This window comes from Hylobates moloch, unplaced genomic scaffold, assembly GCF_009828535.3.
Source record: "Hylobates moloch isolate HMO894 unplaced genomic scaffold, HMol_V3 SCAFFOLD_17, whole genome shotgun sequence".
Classification (NCBI taxonomy): domain Eukaryota; kingdom Metazoa; phylum Chordata; class Mammalia; order Primates; family Hylobatidae; genus Hylobates; species Hylobates moloch.
In genome coordinates this window covers 8127168-8154803 of record NW_026652292.1, presented here as the reverse complement: position 1 = coordinate 8154803, position 27636 = coordinate 8127168, and the positions used below count along the sequence as shown (strand labels likewise).

At 41.3% G+C, this 27636-nt stretch overlaps 1 protein-coding gene across 1 annotated transcript in view; it reads left to right on the top strand.

The window, feature by feature from the left end:
- SEMA5A (semaphorin 5A) overlaps nucleotides 1-27636 on the top strand; it is a 509156-nt gene that overhangs the window by 368466 nt on the left and 113054 nt on the right. The window contains exon 12 of the mRNA XM_032135528.2: nucleotides 22319-22526. Coding sequence (XP_031991419.1) covers nucleotides 22319-22526 — 208 coding nt within the window. The remainder of the gene's footprint in view (nucleotides 1-22318; nucleotides 22527-27636) is intronic.

Sequence of the window (27636 nt, the reverse complement as noted above, 5' to 3'; positions counted from 1 at the left end):
GGCCCAATTAAAATGAAAATATACTGTTGAATATAATTTAGTATATGCCAAACCACTTAAATGCTATAACAACAACTAATTGTTTTGTTTGATTAAACATGGGAGCATTAGTTCTTGTATTTTAATGTGTTTTGCTTTTAAACATGTTTTCTGACTATTTTTAGTAGCTGATGCCTGGTGTCCCAGCCACAAAATAATATGAAGTTATAAGCTATGAATTAGTAAATTTCCCAATATGTTCTCAATAGGATGCAACGAACTTCATCTTCATGGAGCAGACAATTTTCCTGTTTTCTTCTTCGCCTCCTGCTTCCTCTACATCTTGCTTTGCTTTGGATGCACCTGAGGCAGGTGACTTTCCTCTCAGGTTTCCCGTGATTAGTATTGATTGAAAGTTGCCCTCAGTAGTAAAGATTGTGGTCTGGGGACAAAAAATACATAAGTAAATAAAATTGTTTTTCTTTACCTTTTTTCATACAGATCCTGCCTGATACAAATTTTTGATATAACTCCTTCAGGTTTAATGGCAGTGGCTAGGAGATGAAGCACAGTAGATTCCTGTTCCCAAACCTGCTGTCCTCTTGCTTATACAAAAACCCAGTTCGGGTAGTATTGTTTCTTTTTGAGATGATGGTATTATAACTACAAGGATTTTTCATAATCTTGATTCAGTGCCCCAGGTTTTCTTATTTTTGCTAAGTCTAATCTCTACTTCTACAGAGGGACATTCAAACCATTTTCTACATGAAAGCTTCACGAGACATGTCTAACATAGAACACGAGTTACTGGAGTACATAATGTAGACACAGGCTTAGGAATTTTTAACAGATACTTATCCTGGAAAATTCAGTTATGAGAAGACCCACTTGACTGCTAATTTGATGATGAATCTGCAAGTGTTTTTACAAAGGACTTTTCTAGTTGATGAAAGGCTTTCAATTAAATGGCTCCTCCATCTTCATCCATATCATTTGTTGTGGTAAAACATAGTTTACAATCATTACCAACACTTTTTAACTATTATCCATACAGAATGCTGGCATGTCTCAAAAGAGAGCTTATCTGGCTGGGCGCGGTGGCTCATGCCTGCCTGTAATCCCAGCACTTAGGAGGCCCAGGCAGGCGGATCATGAGGTCAGGAGTTGAAGACCAGCCTGGCAAACAGGGTGAAACCCTGTCTCCACTAAGAATAAAAAAAATTAGCCGGGTGTGGGGGCGTGTGCCTTTAATCCCAGCTACTCAGGAAGCTGAGGCAGGAGAACTTGAAGCTGGGAGATGGAGTTGCAGTGACCCAAGACTGCGCCATTGCACTCCAGCCTGGTTACAAAGCTCGGCTCCATCTCAACAAACACACAGGATCTGGATGACCTTTGCAATTCCTTTGGGGATGCAGGGAGCAGAATTTTAGAACTCTACCACACCCCCACTTGCTGCTGAGTATTAGAATAATATATAAAATTGCTGTCTTCTGGCCCACCGTAGTCGTTTTCTAAGCTGTGAAATTGGAAAACAAAATACTTATTAGTACCGTAAAATGTGGAATAATTTGATTCTGCTGTGATGTGTTAACAAATGGAATCTTTGCTCAGGGAGACCTCTCTGACTCCAAGCTCAGATCACCACAGAGCTGTTGTCTCTTATGCCTTCAAAAGTCTGCGGAGTAAAGCTTCCTATTATGATGTAGTCTAACATGAAGGACACGGTAGCAGAGACTTTCTGAAGGAGTGAGGTTGCTTGGGCTGTATTTACTGGTGCAAAGTGGAAGCACAGCTAATCATAGAAGTCAAACTCCTTGTAGGATTTTTTTTCTGCCTTGGCTTTGAATGTCTGATGTTTTTATTCTGGATCCAAGCACATCCTGTCATCCTTGTTAACTTGTATAGATGGCCCCTGCCTGGCAATGATGACCAGCCATTACTAAGCACATTTAGGCCTTGACCTCTGTAATTAAATTCTAAAACAGACAGCAGTACATTCTGAAGGACATGGAAGGAATGGGTGCATCCTCCAGTGCGTGATAAAATAGCAGTAACAATGGTGTTACAGACGAACTTTCCTCCAGGAGTTTTTACAAAGCAGAGTGACTGGAAGGAAAGGTACCTCACCACATCTTTTCAAAAAAGCCTTTGCAGAGAAGATGAGGATACCAAGATACCTTAAGGAACAGAAGGAAGATATTTCACATATCCAGGAGTAAGAGAGGGTTGGGAGTAGGAAGTAAGGTGGAACTGTCAATATTACAGTTCCCGCCTGGAAGTCATTAGCGGAAACAAACTCGCCTCAAATCTCCCAGCAAGTTAACACTTAGAACATTTCCTTCCACCAGAAGGTCTGCAGTAAGCTGTAATTTACAGTGGTGCAATTATTGACAATGCCCAAGTCTAACTGCATACTTGTCCCAGGCATGGGAAAAACAGTATTTGTCACTTGCAGAGATGTCAACATCAGAATTATTTTGGTTGTTTCAAAACACAGCCTAAAAATCTGCACCATTATTTATTGGTTTATAATATTTTCATCTCTCTTTCCTTTTTGAAACCTAGAGAAGTCCAACACTACGTTTCTTAAGTATGGTATTTTCTGGTGTTTAAACAGAATTGTTACCAAAGGATGCTATGGAGTTTCATAATGTTATGTTTTCATAATATTAAGAAAGGAATGATGTTTTGAGCTGTGTCCCTAGGGCAATGCTGTTCCTACACGTTCCTGTCTTACTCATCAGATCAACATTTCCTTGGAGAAGCTGAGGACATGCAATGTGTTAATGAGACCTTGTTTGAAGAATCAAAGGAGCCTGTCATTAACCAGTGCTCTTGCAATGGACCCAATGCTTGTGTCCCTCCAGATTGAAAATAAGTTGAAACCTAATCCCCAATGTGAGGGTATCTGGAGGTGGAGCCTTTAGGAGGTCATTAGGTCATGAGGATGGATTTCTCATGAATGGGATTAGTGCCCAACAGAAGAGATCCCAAAGAGATCCCTCACCTCTTCCACCATGTGAGACACAGAAGGAAGGTGCCATCTGTGAGGAACTGGCTGTGACCAGACATCAAACCTGCAGGCACCCTGATCTTGGACTTCCCAGGCTTTAGAACTATGAGATATAAATATTTGTTGTTGATAACCCCCCCAATCTATGGTATTTTGTTATAGCACCCCGAATGGACTAAAGATGCTCCTAAAGTTGAGAATATCTGAAATTATAATTATGTAGCCAGTTATTCTGCTACACCAAAAAAAAAAAAAAAAAAGCAGTGTGAAGAAAACAACTTTCCCTGTTTGGAATTGTCTGACTATAGTAAGTGCAAAATAAATGCTGAATGAATGAATTATTGGAAAGCAGTGAGCCATCTGTCCCTGTGTGCATTCATCCTTTCTTCAGATCTTCACCAGTGCCATTTCATTATTTTGACTAATCCCAAAACAGAAACAATACGAAAACAGCAGTAAAGAGCTTTTGATTTTTTTTTTCTCATTTAAGAGCAATCAACACACGTTTAATAAGTTTCTGTCCAAGAGAACACTTATCACCAGATTCTGGATTTTGAAGGCTGTGAAAGCTCAGCTATGATTGAAAGTTTTAAACCATTTTGAAATTAAAGCATTGTTTAGAAGGGCATTTCTTGCTACCTATAACCACTCTGTTTTAACTGAGTATAATGAGTCTTGTTAAATACATAGTATGTTTCTTTGAGGAGTTAAAATAGAGAGAAAGGAAAGGAAACTTTGCTCAAGAAACTGAAGATTTCTTTCTTGTAACCAGAAGATATGTGTTAAGAATTGTTCTCATGTGTAACTAAAATATTGAGCGTTACTGTCTGAAATTAGTAAAAAATCCTTTAAAGTGATCTTCAGTTATGCCAGGTGGAATTTGATTTCTACACCCCCAGAACAGTTTAGAGGTTTCTGTAGGCTTCAATTTTCATGTATTTGTGACAATGATAAAAATTTAGTACTTAGTTGTTTGAATGCCCAAGTATGATTCAGATATTTTAGTTAAAAAATTATTATTTTTAGTATTGAAGTGATTGCCAAGATTAATTGTCAGGGTATAAACTTCATTTAGGCCTTCAATGATATGATCATTTGATTAATTTTAAAAATCTGACCTTGTCCTTGGCAGAAGAACACTGATTCATAGTGAAAAAAATAGTTTCAACCACAAACGCCTTGATTTGCCCTTGGTAAATTGTCTTTAAATGGCAGTCTTCATAAGGAACTGCTGCTCTTTGAGTTAAACTATAATTTTCCTTCAATTAGAAATCATATTGATTACACAGTGTTGGCATTTTTAATATCTCTAGGCAGCATTCATTTCTCTCTGCATGGATTGGATAATAGCCAGTTGTCTGGGGCTTTATGGAGTTGCTGACCTGTGGTGATTCACCTGGCAGCTTGTCTTTGGGACCCTCTAACACTTAACCTGCACTTCTAGTTCCCCAGATTCTGGAATTTTCCAGCCTTGAGTCAGGCATGCCAGGGGCTTGGGGGCCCAGGCTCAATGCTACCTCATCTTTGTCCTGGCTCAGCTCTGACCTTTCTTTCTTTCTTTATTTTTTTTTTTTGAGACGGAGTCTTGCTCTGTCACCCAGGCTGGAGTGCAGTGGCGCAATCTCGGCTCACTGCAAGCTCCGCCTCCCGGGTTCACGCCATTCTCCTGCCTCAGCCTCTCGGAGTAGCTGGGACTACAGGCGCCCGCCACCACGCCCGGCTAATTTTTTTTTGTATTTATAGTAGAGACGGGGTTTCACTGTGGTCTCGATCTCCTGACCTCCTGATCCGCCGGCCTCGGCCTCCCAAAGTGCTGGGATTACAAGCGTGAGCCACCGTGCCCTGCCCAGCTCTGACCGTTCACCCAGTTTGAGTGACCTGACCTTTGACATCTTCTCAAGTGATCAGTTCTTTCCTCTGGTGTCTGAGCTTTGTCCTGTGTCGTAGGACATTTCCCCATCTCAGAATTAGAGCCGTTTCTGTGCCCTGTAAGTTGGTGCCCGCTCCCTCTCACCCCATCTCCAGGCACTGACCTCTCATCCTCCAGGTCTTCTGACTCTTGCTGTCTGACTGGAACCCTTTCCGCATCCCGTGTGTTTAGTTGGAGGACATATATCTAGTGTTGGGACCCGGCTCCCTCTCAGCCATCTACATCCCAGTTAGGGAAAGCAACGAATTGTTTAAGACTCATGATTTTCCTGCTGCCCAGTAAGAACTGGGCTGGGATTCCTCATAGATCATAAATAAATCTGGACCCATGAAAAGATTTGGGGAGTCTCACTGGAAAGTCAATGGAAGCTGGAGAGCTGGGGGCCCTGGACTCTGCATCATTAGTGTGGAGCATGTTTAGTGACTGAATCTTTCAGCTTGTCATCTCAACCATGAGTCCCATTTAAAACAATTTTTCTCCAAATTGACGTTTAAGAAAACTTGTCACTCCTGCCCCTCAGGTGCCAGCTGGGCCTTTCCTGCCCTCCAGATGTTTGCTGTTTGCTTTCATATTTCAGACTCTCAATTTCCTGCCTAGGAAGTCCACAGCCCTCCCCATCATTTCTGTTACCAATCCCTGGGCTCATGCTCACTAGATCCTGTTGATATTCAGGGTGAGTGAATTTCTCTCACTGTCAAACACCAACTCAACCCCTTCCCCAGATTGTGTTTTAAAAGAAAAAAAAGGACAGGATTGTGTGAGTTAAAAACATTTTGGGAGGACCTGTGTCCACAAGGAAGGATTGATGGAGGTGTAGGCATCTTTTTGCCATCATTCTAGTTTTTCACTCTCACCCCTTTTCTTTCACTTTTTCTGTTTCTTTCAGGAGGATAGCAGAGGAATCCCAACCCTTCTCCCATATGGAGCCCCTCCTTCTCTCAGCTTTCTTGACCCAACCAATATGTAGGTCTTGGGGTGAGGAAGGAGGAGGGCGTAGGCTTCATGTCAAACTCTGTACAGGGCACCACCCAAAGGATGGCTGGAAATTCCCCAGTAGGACTGTTGGTGAATGAAAGGGTCTCCTTTATTATATACTTGTCTTAGTCCTGGCCGCTATAAAAAACTACTGTTGACTGGGTGGTTTAGAAACAACAGAAATGTATTTCTCATAGTGTTGGGGGATGAGAAGCCATGAAATCAGGATGCCAGCGTGCTTGGGTTCTCATGAGGACCCTTTTCTGGTTTAAAAGTAGCCACCTTCTCCCTGTGTCCTCACAGGGGAAAGAGACAAGGCAGGGCTCTGAGACCTATTTTATAAGAGCACGAATTCCATTCATGAGGGCTCCACCCTCATGACCTAATCACTTCCCAAAGCCCCCCACCTCCAAATATCACCACATTGGGAGTTAGGATTTCAACCTCTAAATCTGGGGATGGGGGGCACAAATATTCAGCCTATTTCAATATGCATGCCCTGTCTCTTATTTTTTAATGTAGTGTTAATATATATGCATCTAAGAGTAGGTTCCTATAACATGTACACATTGGGGAGTGGAGTATGGCACAAAGTACTAGTGACATGCATGGGTATCTACTTCAAAATAAGTTCACAAAAGTCAAGAATTGTATTGGGTATCAAAGTTTCACATTTATTTTTCATTCCACATTTCTTGCAAATGAGTCATCCATGTTCATGTGCACAACTAAGGTTCCTCCACCCTACCAGGCTGGACATGGAAGGTAGGACACTGAAGCATTTGAAAGCCCTCAGAATGCACAGACCCTGTTCATACTTAGGCTAGAAAAAGGGGGGCATTCTCACTCCTGACTTGTGAATTCATATGCACCATTCACCGTGGTTCACGCCTCCCAGACAGAACACTGACAAGTGAAAATAATTCCCTGCAAGTAACACTGTCCCTCAGATGAAGGAAATCAGTGGACATTAAGCCCAGTGTCCAAACATGAGAAAACCTTTGGAAGTTGATATTTTTGTAGCAAGAGCAGCTAAGCCACAATATGACCCAAATAAGTTATTAATAAATATTTACCTAATGAGCAAATGAACTAATGAGTATTTGTGTCCTAGGGCAAATAGTTGGTAGTTCTGAGTCAGTAATTATCACGAGGGCAGTGTCATTTGATTGGCCCATCACAGACCTGAGCAGCCTGGAGGCCCTTCCTTGTCATGAAGCAGCTGAAGGAATAGTCAGTCCTGACTAGAGGCCACACCAAAGCTGCTCTATGTGTAGAAGGGAGAGGAGAGTGGGAGAGCCTCTGACTATGCCAGGGTTTTATTTGTTCAAGAGCAGATGGAAAATAATAGAAGAATGTCAGGTGAGCAAGCCCAACTTGGCCAAATGTGTCCTTTGCATCACATGAACATTACACAGTTCTGCTCCTAGAGGGAAAGTCCAGTTAGTAAGTACTAAACAAGGGTGTGACACATTTACATGCCGTGGCTATCATCCAACTATCTGAACAAAGCCAAACTCATTATATATGTATTACTCTATGACTAATAAACAAGCATGGAGAGAGGACACATTACTTACTATGTGAGATTCAAGATATAAGAGAAACTTAAGAGGTGGTTATTAAGGGTTTTTTAAAAATACAAAGTGTATATATTTGAGGTCTGCAACTTGATTCAATATGTGAACACATTGTGAAATCATCACCACAATCAAGCTAATTAACATACCTAGGATGTCACACAGTTACCCTTTTCTTTTTTCTTTCTTTCCTGCTTGCTTGCTTTTCTCTTGTGGTAAAGACACTTAAAATCTACTCTCTTGGCAAATTTCAACTGTACACTACAGCATTGTTAGCTATAATCTCCATGCTGTACATTAGACCCCCAGGATTTTTTCATCTTTTGTAACTCAAATACTTCATCCTTAACTTTAAGGAGGTTCCAGTTGTGGCAGAGGGGCCTGAATCTTGTGATGTCATTAAGGAATGACTCAAATGTGTGTTAAATGTAACTCTTTGGGTGATGGCTAATGCACTAGGATTTTAGAACAAGGATGAAATTAATATATGAATAAAGTACTTAGAAAAGGATCAAGCCACAGCAACATGGCCTGGAGGAACATTTAAGCCTTTGTTCCAGGGGCGTTTCAGTCAAATATTCCCTCCACCTCTTGTAAGCTGGGTGCTGTCAGAAAATGAGGTAGCCTCTGAGAGCCTCGGATTTTGCATCTGTCAAGCAAGAATCAGACTATTTATCATGCATTAAATCGGAAGCAGTGTACATCCAGCCCCTGTAACTCACAGGTTGAAGGTAGCATCCCTGCCCATTGGTTTTTTTCCTGCAGCAGTTTTGATATATGGGAAGAATTGCTTCCGGGATGGAGGGAGGCCCTTGGCCATGGCATCCTCCTCCCCCTCATCCACATGGTAACAATGATAAAGACACAGAAAGTGCTTCCGTTGACCTTGGCACCATGCTAAGCCCTTTACATAAGGGCTTCTGGAAATTAAAGAATAGTCAAGACTCAAAGCTCCTTCATCACTGACCTCACTGTTGGCATCTGGTGATATGGACTAAAAACAGCCCCTTGTTGTTGGTCAAATCCTAGGTCCTTTGAGTTAGAGTCACCTAGAATGTTTGTTAATGATTGACGATGGTCCTCAGGCCCGCTGAAGACCTCCCAAATCATGGTCTCAGGGACTGCACCTGGAAGGTCCATCTCAGCCTTCTCCCTGAGTGGCTTCTCTAGCAGTAAAGCTTGGGAACCACTCTGCTGTACTTAGGGCTCTCCTCCTGTCACACCTTCCTTTTCAGATCCCCGCCCCAGCCCACCTCACTTCAGCTTCTCACCGCTTGGGCAACTTTCAGCGGAGTGGGCCGTGAGAGGGGTGCATAGAAAGTTAGGAGTGACCTGTGTGCTCTGGACACCTATAGAACTTTCTAACATGGTTATTCTGCTATTTCTTGGCAATAACCAGGAAAATTGAAAGATATATTTCCACCTTGAGCTTAAAGATTGACTTCTGAGGCATGATTCTAGAATTGTGAAATCCTCCTATGTTCATTCACTAAGCCTCAACTGACGGCCTACTGTATCCCGAGAGCATGAAGGTGTCATGAATAAGGATAAGGCTCAGCACATCACACCAAGGAAAGCTTATGTCCCATAAAAGATGGACATTTATTCTTTGGTTTGACTTAATGCACTATCTTAGTTGAAGGAAGGATATCTTCCATAAGCACACAGACTTTGGAAGCACTGAGCTGGCCTCGGAGGTGAGAAAGGTTCCCACTCCACCCGGAGCAGAGGCCTGAGAGCTGGCTCTTGGGGGATGGGGAGATGGCTGCCTGGTGGAGAGGGCACAGAATATGCAAAGCATGCAGATCTAGAAAGTCCTGGGGTGTTCTGGAAAGGGGGAGACATTGAAATGAGCTGCAGTTGTGGGTGAAGAGATAGGAGATGAAGCTGAACAGTAGGATAGTCATATTGACTATTTCATCCTAGCCAGTGATTCAGGATTTCAGGTGCTTGGAGAGATTTGATACAAAGGGGAGACATTGAGTTTCCAGTTTTGGGTATACTGAGTTCTAGTTGCATGCGGTACGCCTGAGAGTTGGTTGGAAAGCCTTCTTTGAAGCCAGAGAGGAAGGTTTAGGTCAGTAATGGCAGCCTCAGGTTTTCTTTGAAACCATAGAAATGGGTAAGACAGTGCCTAAAGAAAGCTCATAATGAGCTAACAAACAGCTCAGAACATCAGGCACTAGTCATAATTGGTGTAATGTAGCCACTGAGAAAAATGACAAAATAATTTTCTTATTCCACTGAGTAAGAGGGCTTTTTTCCTTTGGAATTAATGTTTCAAAAGTGCAAAAGTGCTTAGCATAGATTTTTCTCAACCATCCGAATTGACAACTAATGGGACCAGACATAGTATAAATTTCACCACTGGGGGCTAGAGGGTAATTTAGACTCTGGATGCCTGCCTGGTGACTGTCAGAGAAGGGCTGCCAACCTTACCAACTGGGTGGTTGTTTTGTAATTTAGATACAATAAATCTAAGGCAAGTAATTTCCTTTTAGAAACTTGAATTGCTTCCTTAACAGAATGATTGGAGTTATATTTAAGCTGTGGGTTAGATGAGAGTTTAGAAAGGATACCCAGAGGACTCTATTAATTGCACTCTTGTTTTGAAAGTAATATGGTTTTTATTCACAGGAAATGCAGTGGTAAATTTCCTATAAGCGCTGGCTTATGATTTAGTGTACTGCAAGGAGCTTTTGAGGTTTTGTTCAGCAAGGCAGCCAAAGCAGCTGTAAAAGAGATGTCATTTCTCCTCCTGGCATATGTACAGTGAGTGGTGGTGGAGCAGGGATCTTGCTGATTTTAGACAAAACTTGAATAGGACTTAGCATTTACAAGCTAAACATGAATCAGAAAAGAATAACAGCAAACTCTTATACAATGTGTCCTGTGTGCCAGGTACCGTCCAAACAAACATACAGTTAAACTCACTTAGTGGCCGCCGACCCTGTGAGCTGGGCACTGGGGAGAAGGCAACAGAGATATTAGTGACCTGCGCTTGGTCATATGGCCTGTGATTGTGGGAACCTGGAGTTTAACCTGGGCTGTTGTGCCCCAGAGACCACACAATGAACATGTCTGTGCTTGAGCACCTACTATGTGCCAGGCTTTGTTCTGGAAACCAACAGGGTCACAGTGAACAAGGCAGGCTGCATCCCCTAGTGCCGGGTCTCCAGAAATTACATGCAGAGGGTCAGGCTATGAGAATATGGTTTAAAATATTAATACTTTGTGATTTTAAAATTTTGCTTTTAATTTATGACCAGGAAAGTTTAAACTGACTGACTATCATTTTCAGGGAAAAAATAAGCCATTAGTTGAATCTGATAACTGAGTGAATTAAATTCTCCTTTTCAAGCATACACTAGCCAAGAAGATCTTTTTTTCTTCTTTGAATTCTCCTTTTCTATATAAATGTAATATTGAGTTCCCAGTGCCAAGACCAATTTAATTCAGTTGCTCATTTACAAGTTAAGAGAAAGAACTTTCCTTAACATATTAGCTGTCTGCTGCTTTGGGATAATGACCAGCTGAATTGATGAACTTTATATAATGATCTGTTGCCATGGTGACGAGCTGCCCAGTGAGTGGAAGCGAGTATTTCATCATTCCCTCACTGATAATGCTTGGTACGGTAACACATACAAATACAAAAGCTTTTCTTTTACTCTGCAGTGACTCTGGGTCGATGAGCCAAACACTAGAAATGCCTCTTGGATATAGTGGCAGAGAATCAAATAGAATCCAAATGCATAACTGGAAATAAACTAATTTAGCTTCCCGGGTTAGTGGCCTCCATGTCCACATGAAGCTCCAGTCTTGTCACAAGTGACCATCGTCAGGGGTGCCACTTGTCTTCCTCACAAGTTTAATTTCTCTGTTGGATTCAGCACACTGAAGGCTGAATAATTTTAAAAATACCTTAAACTGTAACAAAAGTTACAGAATTAGTAAAAAGAGAATGGAATCCAGATAATAGATTTAACCATCCAATGCTTTGCAATAATCTATTTTTGTATCACATTTTCCTCAATTCTTTTCCCTTTCTTTGTGGGTATGACTTTTTTCTTTTCATATAAATAAGAATTTATATATATATCAGCTATATTACAATTCTACCCTTTAAGTTTTTTATTGCACCTTAGAGAAAATATATGTTTATCTTCTGTTTTAGAAGTGCTTTGGGCTGCTGTTGTTGAGACAAAATAACTTCTCTGAGTCTTTTTTGATTGCTCAGTGTTCCCAGGTGTATCAGGATTTAAGCCATTATACACGTGAGCCACAGGGACTTTCATGTAAATACTGTTTAAGCATTAAATTTTTTCATTGTTCATGCATTAATGATGATAGAAGGCTATCTAATCCTACACAAGTATGGACAATTGCACAGTTTTTACTCATTGTGATGGTAAATGTTATATTGGATTCACTGTGTTTCCTTTCCCTCCTCTCTCCATCCCTCCTTGTTTCTCACTTTGCCTTCTTCCTTCTAAAGATTTATTTCCGTAAAATTTTCAAATGTTGATGGAGCTAAAATTCTAGAAATCCTTCAATAAGAAATTCATTATAATCAGAGACCTTTTGTTTAGGTACTTGAAAGTTCATTCTTAAGTGCTCAGTTAGTTCTCTCTGAATTTCCCCCAAAGATCACCAGAGGCATTAGCATAAAGGTTTTGAGCAGTAGCACCAACCATATGAATTATTACATAATGTTTATCAAAATGCATTAATTTTGCAAAATGTTACACGTCCTGTGTCATTCCCTGCCACTTTTCTAGATCAGAACTACATATAAAGGTAGTTATGTGAAATAAATGAAAACATTTACAAATAATAGGCTATTCATAATATGAGTACAAGGTTATAGCACAAGGTTAAAAAGATGGAATATAATATATAATTTATAATGCTTCCATATTAGAATTTGAATCACAATATTTTAGAGGAAAGCAAAAAAAAATTTATAATCTAGTTTTTAAATTGCTCTGAACAGTTTATCTGGATGCTAAAATCTATTATTTCTATATTCTACTCGACATATTTATATTATATATATTTATAAATTATATAAATATATCATAAATATATAGATCATAAATATATATTATATATATTTATTATTATATAAATTATACAAATATATATATTATATAAATAGTTATATTATAATATATATTATATTATATAAATATTTATATTATAACATATATTATATTATATAAATATATTATAAATATGTATTATATAAATAATATATAATTGTTATATAATACAATATTGATGGGACTACCATAACAAAGTACCATAGACTGAGCAGCTTAAACAACAGAAATTTATTTCTCAGCCCTGGAGGCTGGAAGTGCAAGATCAAGCTGTGGGCAGGTTTGGTTTCTCCTGAGGCCTCTCCTCTTGGCTTACAGATGGCCGCCTTCTCTCTTTGTCCTTCCATGGTCTTTCTTTTGTGCCTGTGTCCTAACCTTCTCTTTTTATAAGGACAACACTCATATCGGATGAGGGCCTACACTAACGATTGCATTTTACCTTAAATCACTTTAGGGAGCCTATCTGTAAATACAGTCACATTCTGAGGTCCTGAAGGCCAGGACTTAAACATATGACTGAACACAGTTCAGCTCATAACAGACTCTATCTTAGTATAAGGCATATTTGCCTTACAAATGAGAGATTGTTACATTTGTGTTCATTTAAATTGACCAGTACTCTGAAGATGCAAAACTGAATCTTGTTCAAACCATAAAATTCATGTTAGCTACTTGAACATTGAAAGTTAAAAAATAGCAGCTATTTTCCCCCAGAGCCAAAAACATGGTTAATTTTTCACCACTGATAACTGAATTATGCACATGAGAGTCTACATTATATATAGCAAATAGTGATTTAAGGGGCTTATTTTTACTGTCAATTTTAATGTTTAAACAAATCCTTTATCATCTAAATTCTTTTTTTTGTTTGTTTGTTTTTTGTTTTTTGAGACGGAGTCTTGCTCTGTCGCCCAGGCTGGAGTGCACTGGCGCGATCTCGGCTCACTGCAAGCTCCGCCTCCCGGATTCACGCTATTCTCCTGCCTCAGCCTCTCCGAGTAGCTGGGACTACAGGCGCCCGGCACCACGCCTGGCTAATTTTTTTGTATTTTTAGTAGAGACGGGGTTTCACCATGGTCTCGATCTCCTGACCTCGTGATCCGCCCGCCTTGGCATCCCAAAGTGCTGGGATTACAGGCATGAGCCACCGCGCCCGGCCTAAATTCTTTTTTTTTTTAAATGAAATAGCAATAGAAGGTTTTTTTTTCCATCGTCCGTTGCCCTGTTTGCTTCATGAGCTATAGAAATGGGAGCTTGAAGCCTGATAGAGAAGTCAGATCTGCCCTGGGCTTGGCATCCCTTAGACACTAGTTTTCTGTGTAGTCAGTGGTATGATAAGATAAGCACATGTCTATAAATCACAGCTACATCTTTTCCTGGAATAACAACTACTATTTAATATGCCGTTGTATCAGTTCACCTGAGTTTCAGGAACTCACAATCCATACTATTACTGAGGCACCATTAAAGGGATTGCATATCTCTCTTTTTATACTTTTGAAATGAAAATACCTTCAAAAATTCAGAAACCAGTTCTTGATCCGTATGAACAGGACCTAAACTCTGGCCAGTAGTCTGACCTTTGGAAATCAGTTAACATTTCTGGACCTTGCTTTTCTCAACTGCACAATTTAAAATATTGTTTTAGGTCCCTTCTAACCTTAACATCCATCATATCTTTGACTGTTTGAAAGGTTAACTTGGAAAATATAATGATGAAAGAAGCTTCAAATTTAGAGATGACCAAAATCAGTAGGGTCACTCATAGTCTCCCCAAGAATGTATCTTGCTGGATTAAGGAAATCGACTGAATGTCTCACATTAAGGGAGAAAAGATGATGTGTGTGTATATATATGCATACACACACACACACGTATATATATACACACACACATATATACACACTACACACACACACACACACACACACACGTTTATTTGAACATCATGCTATATACCTGTGCTTGCTTTTCGTTGTTAGCTTAATTTAGGAATAAATACGTCTGATTTCCCCTGTGATTTGCACTGGCTTTAATATGTGGATTATTCAGGCTCTGGATGATGGAAAATCATGTTGGCCGCAGTGTTCCTGCTTGGGAGGTCAGTCAGGGTTATTCATAAAAGAGACACAGAAGCTATACTCCAAAGAAAAGTAGGAACTAACTTGACTTCTTGGTAGATAGAAAACTCTACAAAGCAAACAGATGAAAAACAGAAATAACCTTTTCTAATGGTCGTGATTGCTTTCTGTCCATCAATAAGTTTCTGAAATGAACTACCAATAATGGCATTCACTCCCACAGGGCATCTGCCACTGCCTGTGAGCTGTGTGCCAGCAAGTGATAGCAGGTGTCCAGGTAAGGATTTAGAGACCAGGTTCCATTCTCACGGCCACATTCACTGGCTGTGTAGCTGTGGGCTGCCACTTCACCTTGATGAACTTCCATCATCTTACTTGAAAGAGGAGGCAATTGGCCTGGTGTAGGGATTTTTATACACTTATAGAGAAGGACCTCTATATTTAAAAAATAGGGCAAGGTTCAATATGTGAAATGCAGAAAACTGAAACTCATGATGTTGTGGGTTTGAACTTGTCTCTTGTTTGCGTGTAGCCAGGGGTACCTGGCTCTCCAGAGCAGCACCAGGACACCCCTGTACATCCTCAGGCAGTCCCGTATGTTAGCCACAGCCTCCTGAAATGTGTCTCTGGCCAGCCGAAATGTGGTTAGTATTAATTGAAATGGACTATAAGTATAAAATACACTTGGATTTCACTTTGTATAAAAAATCCAAATATTTTATATTGATTACATATGATATATCATATAATTTTTTTGGAAACCTTGGGTTAAGTAAAATATATAATTAAAATTTATTCACCTGTTTCCTTTTTTTCCATTTTAAATGTGGCATCTAGAAAAATTTAAATTACTTTTGTGGACTCTGATGTATCGCCATTGGACAGTGCTGGTCTAGATAAACCCTTTCGGTTCCTACCTCCGAAACCTCAGTGCTTGAGGGTTTTTGTGGGGATCCTAATCACTGTTGCCGCTTCCCCAGGTCCCACGTTCAGGTCACTGTGTTCCCATGAAATGCATTAGGAATTTGTCCTCGTAGCTTTACTTACTGCCACATTCTGCTCTAAGAACACTATTTCATTCAAACTCCTGTTAAAAAAAAAAAAAAAAAATCCACACTTAAAAAAACACATTTTTCTTTCCAGTTATTCTTCCCACAGTGTACTTAGTAACTCATTTGTTCCAGGACACGAACACGTTTTCCTATGGGATGAGGATTGGAAATACAAGATTCTGTGTTTCCTGGGTCTTGTGGCTGGAATTCTTTGGGGGTAATTTCTTTTTGTCCTTTTCAAGTTACACTCCTGTCTTTTGATAAGCATTGTGTAAATATTTCTTCCCCAGTAGTCATGTTTCAAATGGAATTTACTGCTGTTTTGTGTGACAATGTGCAAACTTTACCTTTGTAAACTATTTTCATTTATGACCTTTTCTTTTTCTTTTGGTCATTTTCCTAATGACTCTGATTGTAGAGGTTGAAGGGACCATCTCTGTCATTACGGTAATCCAGTTTTACCTCTGCATTTTATACCTGCCATCAGATTTACTCCTGGTCTTCTTTGACTGCATTGGTCACCAGCAAAAAAAAAAAAAAAAAAAAAAAAAAAAAATATATATATATATATATATATATAAAGAATTGTTTAGACCTACAATGTAGTGATCTGTGCCGAGGGGGGTTCTCTTCTTCTCATTGGCAGGCATGCCACTGAAGCCCTTTGCTTGTTCGAGAGCTGGTCTAGTGACAGCATGTTACGTGGTCCTTGTTTCTTTAGGAAATCATCCTTTTATCTTATTCTCAGAACTACCAACATTTAAGTGTACACATAACTTCTACTCATCTATAGTTATGTGAACTTTTTTTTTGCATGTTGCTGTCTTTAAACAGATGGTTTAAGGGAGCAGGAAGGTCCTTCACTGTTTGCCCAAGGATGCTCGAGTCCACCTTGTATGTAAGGAGGGAGGGGGCCATTGAGGCCAGAAGAACATATTGCCTTCTGACACAGATGTGCCTCTGCTTGTCCTTGAGATGGATGACAGACAAAGTCCTCCAATGGAGGAGAATGCTGGCTTTTTTTTCTTTATTTCTTCTTAACAACAACAATAGCAAAACAGGGTACATATGCAGAATGTGCAGGTTTGTTACATAGGTATATGTGTGCCATGGTAGTTTGCTGCACCTATTGACCTGTCTTCTAAGTTCTTTCCCCTTACTCCCCTTCCCCCAACAGGCTCTGGTGTGTGTTGTCCCCCTCTCTGTGTCCATGTGTTCTCAATGTTCAACTCTCACTTAAGAGTGAGAACATGTGGTGTTTGGTTTTCTGTTCCTGTGTTAGTTTGCTGAGGATGATATCTTCCAGCTTCATCTATGTCCATCAAAAGGACATGATCTTATTGCTTTTTACGGCTGCATAGTATTCCACGGTGTGTATGTACCACATTTTCTTTATCCAGTCTATCATTGATGGGCATTTGGGTTGGTTCCATGTCTTTGGTATTATAAATAGTGCTGCAATAAACATATGTGTGCGTGTGACTTTATAGTAGAATGATTTATATTCCTTTGAGTATATACCCATTAATGGGATTGCTGGGCCAAATGATATTTCTGGTTCTAGATCCTTGAAGAATCATCATACTGTCTTCCACAATGGTTGAACGAATTTACATTTTCACCAGCAGTGTAAAAGCATTCCTATTTCTCCACAGCCTCACCAGCATCTGTTGTTTCTGGACTTTTTAATAATCATCATTCTGACTGGCATGAGATGGTATCTCATTTTGGTTTTGATTTGCATTTCTCTGATGATCAATGATATTGAGCTTTCTTCAGCATTCATTAGAATACTGACTTTCTTTTCATTGCCCTCCAGTTGGTTAAGTTCTGTGACTTCTAGAAGAGCGGATAGAAAAAAAAGGACAATGCAATCAAAGCACAACTGCCTCTTCCCCTGTTTCAGTCTGTATCCTCAGTAATAGCCTTATAAGTAATGTTCACTGTGGAGTCCATTGTTATAATGCTTTATTTCATTCATCAACATTGAAGTGAAAAGGCATTTCATGTCTAACCAGTTCATAGAAAATATGTATCAGTTCTATTCTCTAAAACTCAATATCCTCACCTATGAAGTAGGAATGTGTTGCTACATATATCCAACATATCTTCACTAGCTTGCCAAGATGATCAAAGGAGATGTGATGTAATAGGGCTGCCATATATAGCAAATATAAATACAGGCTGCCCACTTAAATTTGAATTTCAGATAAATCATGAATAATATTGAATAGCGCATACTAATACTAAAATATTATTCATGTTTATCTGAAATTCAAATTGAAATTAGCAGCCTGTATTTAATCTGGTAACCCTAGAATGTAACATCCCTACTCTTCTACTAAGATGAGACAAATATATAGTGAAGTATAATATTTAATGATATTTTCATGTAATTACAAGTATTTGTGTCTTTTGAATAATAACTATATCAGCATTAATGGATATTTAAAGTCTTGAAGTAGCTCTGTCCCTTTCATGATGGGTATCTATAGTTTTCTGTTTGAGAGAGAAACTATAAATAGATGACACTCAGATTTGTGTCCATAGCATAATGAGTAGGGGACATTTTCACAAATGGCAAATACTATGGGAGTTTGCACTGAAGCAATGCCCATTCTGAGCATCCTCTGGTCAGCACTGATTCTGCAGCTCCACATCACATCGTCCTCTCTCCTTGGGAAGGGGAGCTGCAATGGACAGGAAATGCCTATTTTTTTTTTCTACTTGTTGATCTCTGAATGTTAAAGAATGATTAAGAAAATTTTACATCTTTCTGGCACTTTTTTCATGCAAATAACTTTGATTAGAGTATTAAATTTCAGAAGTATAGAAGTTTTGTATGGCTTTATTTCTTGTGGGAAATTTTCAGAGTTAATATTTTCTTGGATGAAACCAATTCTTCATTCATATTTAGTTTATGACATCTTGGGTTGAAATCTTTCCATATTGGTGAAATTCATGTTTGTTGTTTCACCTTCACATGGACTAATATCATAACTCCTGCTAGAGCTCATAATGGGAAAAATATTAATTGGCACTCTTTAGCAAATATGGGCGTAATAATGACATTCTCATTCCAAGCTGACCACACTTCTTTCCCTCACTCATTTGTTCAGTCTTTCAGCAGAATATATTCATGAAACATCTAATCTCTACTAGCCCTAATAGCAGCCACTACACACATCACATGACACAACTGACATAGTTCTTGTCCCTATGGAGCCTAAGATCAAGTATAAAAATCACAAAAGTAAGTTATTAACTAAAACCATGGTAAATGTTGTAAAGTAAAAACAGCAACCAAATACAAATAGCTTTGCAAGATCCACCAGGGTCCTGCTATTGTCCTCCCATGTCAGATAGAAATCTATGGGGTTTTTGGGGTTGTCTCTTCTATAGGGCCGTCTCTTTCTGTCACTGAAAGAAAATAACATTGTCATTTGTCACCTCAGGCACAGGAGCTGCATGTCCAGGGTATGCCACAATCACAGGCTCTTGGGCTGCAAGTGCTTCCTGGTGGCCGTTGCCAGAGCACAGAGAGGCACAGACGAGGGTGGAGGCAGGAAGGAGCATGGGGCCACCATGTGCATGCCTGGAGCCTGCCTCTAGATGCAGTGAGATGTGGGTGACAGAGGTGTAGAGGAAGCCGCAGGAGTGGCAGGGATGGCAGGGGCGGGTGGTTGAGAACTAGGTGAGCTGTGGGTAACAGGGAAGGAGAGGTCCCATCATTGGCACTGGGATTATGGTGCTGCTGTCCCTTAGACAAGGTCACAGGAGGTAGGACACGCTGGTAGGCCACATGGAGAGTCAGGGAGGTCTGTCAAGTTTCTGGTGTCTCCAATCCCTAGAGGTTGAGTTGCAGATAGAGAGCCAACATTCAGCTTTGAAGACAGATCCCCACTTTGAAGACAGCCCCAAGGGTAATCATGAGGACAGGGGACGAGAAGACTGTGACCAAACATGTGAACATGCAGGAGTTCAGAGCAAGGGCAGGGCACAGGCAGGGGAAGGAAGAGCTTCAAGGAGACAGGAAGGGTCCCTGTGTGCTAAACCTGATGCAGAGGGAAGGGGGAACTGTGGAGGGGATTCATCACATGACTAGACGCTCCAGGGAGTGATGGATGCAAGGTCATGCATTGTGGACCAGCACGCAAGCCCACGCTGAGCACTTTGCTCTGAAATGCTAAGCCCTGTAGTTTTGTTAGTTCCCACCAGTTGGAAAATCAGATACAAGTTCTGCAGAAATATGCAGTGAAAGTTTATGATCAAAGATGGTTCATTCTTTTAAGTCAAATTATCACAGATCTTTAAAAATTTGATTCTTTCCACAATTACTTAAGAATTTGAAATACGTATGAATGTATTGACATTTGGACTGTTGTTAATTTGGGCAGGTTTCTCAATCATAATCCTTCAACAAAATAAATAATAAATAGCAATGAGTCTTTGTTAAATTCTCAGATAGGCAATAGTTCTGTAAACTCGGGTTCCCATGCCACGCTAGGCTGGTGAACAACTAGTGTGACGCTGGTCACAGCACGGTGATCCTCCAGCTGGCTCCTGACTCTAGGCAGGCCACCCGCCCCTGAACTTCTATGAAAGCTCCTGTTTCACCCAGGGGTCTCTCACATGAGCTCTCCCACTAGCCTTGCTGCCCCTGCCTCCCTCCTAACCTGTGGCTCAGATGATGTCCCCTTGTGTAATGATGTCTCAAGGCGGCCACAGGCTCTGTGCCCATCACTGCTCCATGGGAAGGCTGACACCTCCCTCTGCTGGTGCCTCATGGGAACCTCCTTGCAGGGCCTTGTGGCTGACACATTTGTGCTGAAGTCACCTTTCCTGAAGCCCCCATCTTGTTCCTGTTAGTTTCTTGGTACTGTATAAGTTTATTGATGCTTCACTCTACCCCAGGCAGAGAGATCTAAGAATCATTGAGGTTGAATTTTCCAACAAGCTCATGAACTGTGATGTCCAAGTCAAAATTAATTTGAATTATAGAATGAAGACATAAATTTTTTCTTACATGCTTACATCTGTGAACTGTGAATTTGCTAAAATGCCTGCCTCTCTACGCAACAGCTGCCCCTTTCTCTTCCCTCTCTCGTTCTCTCTCTCTTTTTCCTCACCCTTTTACATGAACACAAATACATACTCTTTCCTCCAAGATCATTTTAAAATCTTCCCCGCATATAGCATACTTCAGTGTATGCTTGACCTTTTTCAAAAGTAACATATTTAACCAGTTAGCTTAAAATGAAATCAAGCAATTGTTTGCCAATACTGTATACATGATTTTTCAGTCAGTGCATAATCAGAAAATGCTCATTGGAGATGTTTCAGATACGCTTTTTAAAGTAAATTCAGGCTAAAACATGTCTGCATATGTATTGTTTTTTAAACAAATAGCTTCCATCTCGAAGGCTTTCATGGAGAGAAAAAAATGTAAAGTGTTTTATCCAAGGTCTTTTGCAATGAATTGCTTGATAGGAGGCCTTGAAGTCAAATATTCTTGACTACTTCTGGTTTTAGAATAACTTCTTAAACTCATTTTCTGTGTTTGCAAAATAGGAATGATGGTGTTTTGAAACTCAGGATCATGGAAGGTTTTAATCAGTCAGGGCCTTCAGGATGATTCCAGGTACTTGAGTGGATCTCTAAGGGGCTTCCAGAAGGCTGGATTTCATGCCTGGGATTTGCAGGGTGTCAGCAACGAGTTGCGGGGTGCAGCACAGGGTACCTGGGAGAGCAATGTTCGTTTCAACTGTGTGTCCTCCCTACACACAGGTGCTGGCCATGCTGTCCCCGCCACCCTCCCACTGGCATGTTGAGAAGACCCTGCTCCGCGCCCCTCATAGCTGGGAAGGCTGCATGGCTCAGGGGTCGCTCACCCTCCAGCAGTGCTAGCAGTCAAGCAGATAAATAAGTGCACAGGAACACCCAGGGAGCAGGAAACCTGGAGTGGGGAGGGCTTGGATCAGGCCAGAAATGGATGTTCAGAAGCACAGGAAAGAAAGTTTAGAGGAGTTGAGCCCAAGAAAATCATCCCAAAGAGCAAGCACTAGGAGGAAAGAAGGAGCTAATACAGACAGAGGAAGGAGGGAGACGGAGGAGGGTGTACTTCTCCGGGCAGGAAGGCGGAGGGGGCATCACTGTCGTACTGGATATTTGAAGCTGCCCGTCACATTGTGTTTTCCTTGCCCTGCTGGGCACCAAAATCAGCACCTCCGTCACTAAGAATCCAAGATCGTCCCTTGAGGGTCTCTCTTTCCTGATGTTCTCCATGGGATGGCACAAAGCTTGCTACTTTGAGCTCTCCATCCCTAGACTTGGAACTGGAAGGGTCCAATCGGAGATGATTAGTCCTCATCCCTTGCTACATGAGAGCATCATTTCAAAAGATACTGCTGCCTGGGCCCCACATCCAGTGCAGCTGACCTAACTGGTCTGCAGTGGGGTCCAGGTGTACTGTTTTTGAAGGATGCTCAGATGGCTTTCCTGGCTGAAGATCCATGGCTGCATACACAGCACACTCTGGTTAACCAGGGATTGGTCTGTGAGACCCTCTGACCTTGTTTCCTTTTCATCCTGTGACCTTCATAGATTATGGAACCATTAAGAAAGTGCGGGCGCCCCTGAATCAGACCTCAAGCAGCTGTTTGCTGGAAGAGATTGAGCTCTTCCCTGAGAGGCGGAGGGAGCCCATCAGGAGCCTGCAGATCCTGCACAGCCAGAGCGTCCTGTTCGTGGGCCTGCGGGAGCACGTGGTCAAGATCCCCCTGAAGAGGTGCCAGTTCTACCGTACACGCAGGTAGGGCATCTCCGGGGTCAGGATGCACTGGTGTGTGTGAAGGGCCCACCCAGAGAGAGCCGGGGAGGCTTCAGATGCCCTGAAGTTGGGCGGCCTCAGAGCCACCCTTCATGCCTCTGAGAGTCCCGTGCTCTAGGATACAGAGCTTTCATGAAAATAGATTCACTGTGATGACAACAACCCACCAGTTCTCCTCAGCGGAGGAGCCACGTTATAATACCTGTAAGCAGTTTTCAGGGTTAAAATAAATTATTCAGTGCCTTAGAACACTCAGTGGTAATACTGATGTTTGATGACTGTATTAATCTGTTAATCTGGCACAAGCTTATACATATATATACATATGTATATACATATATACATATGTATATACATATATATGTACATATGTACATGTATGTATACATATATATGTGTGTGTGTATATATATATATATTTTGAGACACAGTCTCACTCTGTCACCCAGGCTGGAGTACAAGGGTGAGACCTCAGCTCACTGCAACCTCTGGCTGCCAAGTTCAAGTGATTCTCGTGCCTCTGCCTCCCAAGTAGCTGGGAATGCAGATGTGTGCCATCATGCCTGGCTAATTTTGGTATTTTTAGTAGAGACAGGGTTTCACCATGTTGGCCAGGCTGGTCTTGAACTCCTGACCTCAAGTGATCTGCCCACCTCTGCCTCCCAAAGTCCTGGGATTACAGGCTTGAGCTACCGCACCTGGCCTCAAGCTTGTATTTTATTTGAATATAGAAATAACAAAAAATATTATAAGGTATACGTCCTTCTCGACCACGGCTCTTATGCTGATAATCCCTTGAGAAGAAGGAGTGGTTGATGTTGCTGCAGTGGCACCCACTTTCCGGGACACCCTCCTCCCGCCACTGTCCTTGGCACCAGCTCCCCTGGAGTGCTGCTTCTCTACTGAGCCTGCGGAGAGGGTAGGGAGGGAGGTCTCTAGCCACAGGGAAACCCAAGTGTCATTGCATCTTCCTTCACCTTCAGGCCAGTCTTACCTTCCGTGGGACATCCACGATCAACCACAGTTGTGTTTAAAGTTTAATTTGGAAACATGTTGGCCCAGGTGCTTAGGAAATGAAAAAGTACTGTATACATCACACACTTGACCAGCACTTTACTCCGGGAAATTGTATATACACTCTGATCCCTGACAAAAGATCGCCCTTGGGGAAATCAGAACCTTAAATGTTCTTAGGCATCTTGTTTAATTCCACTCCTAAAGCAGGGTGTAATTGCAGATTTGGAGTAGAAATAGTTCCTTTTTGATATATCACTCACAGACATCTACCCTACATGGGCCACTCTCTCTCAAAACAAGGTGCCTAATGACACTGGCTTTGGAACTTAGAAGCTAGGGTTCATGGAACAGACCTGTTGTTGCTTTTTTTTTTTTTTTTTTTTTAAATGGAGTCTTGCTCTGTAACCCAGGCTGGAGTGCAGTGGTGTGATCTCAGCTCACTGCAATCTCCACCTCCTGGGTTCAAGTGATTCTCTTTCCTCAGCCTCCCAAGTAGCTGGAATTACATGTGCCACCATGCCCAGCTAATTTTTGTATTTTTAGTAGAGACAGGGTTTCACCACTTTGGCTAGGCTCTTCCGGAATTCCTGACCTCGAGTGATCCGCCCGCCTCTGCCTCCCAAAGTGCTGGGATTACAGGCGTGCGCCACTGCGCCCAGCCCTGGGTTGTTGCTGTTTCGTGACCCAGGTCACAAAAGTATTTCAGAATTCACTTTCTCTCAACACATGTGAATTGCTATAGAATCAAATAGGATAATATAGAGAGTATAAAATTTAAGGCACTCTGCAAAGTGAGTATTCTTAGGTGGAAGGAAGGTTTTTATGTGTAATCACAACAATATGCCTTTCAAGATGATTCTAGAAAATGAAGTCTATAATATAATGTCTCCTTTGAAATGAGAGAGAGAGTTGAGGAATAATGCGAAGAACCTCCCAGCTAATCATAATGATATTGCAAACGTTAATAACAGCTGGTGGTATTTATTAACTGCCATTCTTATATATGCTTACTTCCTAAATTTAACCACTGGCTGCTTGAAATGTGTTCTGGTTTGTGTTCCCTGCAGAACTAGCCTAGGGAAGGAATTATTCTTCCCCAGGTTGCTGTTGGTTCAGTGGGTAACAGGGTTGGGGTCTGGCCAACAGGATGTCATAGCTGGAATATATCTAGAAGGACACTAGTCTTTCAACTCCGGCTCAGTAAAGGATGACCTTTTTGGAGGGTGACACAGGATAACCCGCAGGAAGCTGCAGGCCTGTGCTGTCTGCAGGGTGATTCTGGTGCCAGAATAGGAATGCGTGGCTTATAGAGCATCAGGCAATTCATCTTTTACAGGTTGCTCTGCTTCCTTGAGTCTGGGTCACAATCACTCAACCTCTTGTACGTGCAACTTAGGAACTAAGTTCTGCATCAGATCAGTGATGAGAGGCACGGTGTCCCTGGCATCTCTCATGCACCTGAACTGCCAGCCCACTTGTGGATCCACAGGAGCTGGTGCTCCAGGCATAGAGGCCTGGGGAGGAGTTCACTGTTCCCTCCTTCCTTTCGAGGAGAATGATGCCACTGGTGTGTCTTCATTGGGCTCCTGAGAGGGAAGGAGCTTGACATTTATAGCTGGAGCTTAATTACCCTGCTGTTTACTCTGAGAGAAGCAGCAAGAGATTGTAACTTCATTTTCAACTGATAGACTATGGTCTTCTATGTGCCCATCCTCAGAGGGGGTTAGTTTGTGCCTGGTCCTTTAGTATTTCATTTGAGAAAAGAAAACTAAAGATTTCAACCCAAGCATTTCTCTGAATATTTACAATGTGTTTCTCTATTATCCTACTCCTGTAGAAAGATAGGAAACCCTCCCTAGTTAACATACCATGGAGAAAAGAATCTTTTTAAAAAAATAATAATGCATAAACATTTTTTGTAAATTATAAGGAAAAATTGTGGATTTTTTTGATAAAAGCAATTTTAATCTTTCAGAAAGATGCTTAAAGAAGTATACTAAATAGGAATAGGAAAACAATTGGGTAACGATTGGATACTAATTTCTTTGCCAACATACTTTCCATCATAGAATCTCAGTAATGCCATTTATTATTGGAAAACTAGTCTTATAAATGAATCTTGAAGTATTTAAAAAGGGAAACTGCTTATCTAAATTACCTCCTTCAAAATCATGTTTACATGTTTAATTTTCTTGAGTCTTTTTTCCAAAGACAATGCACAATGACATTTATTAAAATGTATATAAATGATAACTGATACAATTTCACAAATTTCTTTTACATATCTGACAATATACTAGATTTTGTGAGAATTTTGCGGAATTATTATGTCAACCCTGAAAGTAAAGTAGCATACCATATCCATTGTTCAGATGAGGAAATGACAGCTCATATTTTTGGTGTCCTGCTCAAGGTCACATAGCTACTGCAATATGAGAACTGGGTCACAGCCAAGACTGCCCCAGGTCCGTGTTGTGTTACTGGTTCTTTCTCCTGCCCCTGGTACAATGAGGACCACCCATTCAGTGGTCAGATTTCAGACGAAGGAGCTGCTGGATTGCACTCTTCATGTGTGCAACTGAGAGGCAGAGCTGGTCAGTACCCAGACAGGCAAAAGCCAGGTCTCCTGAGAGATGCTCACCCCTCCTTCCCGTTAGCCTCTTCCTCATTCTGCTTGCCATCAGACGGAATCAAGCAAACATGAAGGAGGTTTTGTACTCTGTTTTTCCAAAGCTTTCTAAGCTGAGTCTCCATTCTCCGGTTGTTCTTAAGGAGATCCTGGGACCTCAGGCGTCGGGGGTTGGGAGTGGTGAGAGAGCACCTGCCTGTACTGACCACACATGTGTTGTGACTGATCAGAACGTAGCACTGTTCCCTTGGAAAGTTATTTTAAAAGATCAATATTTCAAAATTATATTTCAGTCAAGTTTGACCTCAAAGACGAGCAGAAAAATTGTGTTTTGTTGTTAGCATTTTTTTAGCACAGCCATTTAATAGAGTGAGAAAATCATGCAAAAGACAAAGCTAACTCATTGGAATTGGTGGTGATCTGTGGGCATGTAGAGTGCCAGAGAAACTGCACTATTCATGCATATCCTTTTTCATTTTAGGCCTTATTGACCACATCTGTGTATAAGTTGCATAAAGTGAGTTCACATTCACTAATTTCTGAGGAATTGGGATCTGGGAAGGCCCAGATATGAGTACCATGAGTAACAGGGGAAGACAGGAAAGCTGACCTCATCCTGTGGGCCGGGTCATGCACCTGGCTCATGGTCCAGTAGCATCATGTGGTCTTGAAAGTGGGAAAAGACTGGAAGTGGTGACTCACACCTGTAATCCAAACACTTCTTGAGGCTGAGGCAGGAGGATTGCTTGAGGCCAGGAATTCAAGACTAGCTTGGGGAACATGGTGAGACCCATCTCTACAGTGAATAAATTAATTAAGTGGAAAAAGTCTCCATGAGGAGACACAGGATGGAGCAGCCACTCACTGACTTCCTACCTTGTGTAAACACCAATGCGAAGTCAGAATCTGCTACCCTATGAGCTCTGGCTAAGAGCTCACAGGGTTTCCACCTCTGTAATTCAGGAGGAAAAGAACAGCCACAGGACCTGTGCTCTAATAATCTTGTCTAGAAATCAGGTTGTTATTTTCTCCCACAAGAAAATGTTACAGCCTTCCAAGTAGTATGTCTGATTGTATCTCTTCAAGGCTAGGAAAAGAACAGCTTAGAGGTGTGGTGATGGGAGGACCGCTGATTTGGACTCTTTTTTTTTGTTTTTGTTTTTGTTTTTGTTTTTGAGACGACTCTCACTCTGTTACCCAGGCTAGAGTGCAGTGGTGTGATCTCAGCTCACTGCAACCTCCATCTTCTGGGTTCAAGTGATTCTCCTGCCTCAGCCTCCCAAGTAGCTGGGACTACAGGCGTGTGCCACCAGGTCTGGCTAAGTTTTGTATTTTTAGTAGAAACAGGGTTTCGCCACATTGGCCAGGCTGGTCTTGAACTCCAGATCTCAAGTGATCCACCCACCTTGGCCTCCCAAAGTGCTGAGATTACAGGCATAGGCCACC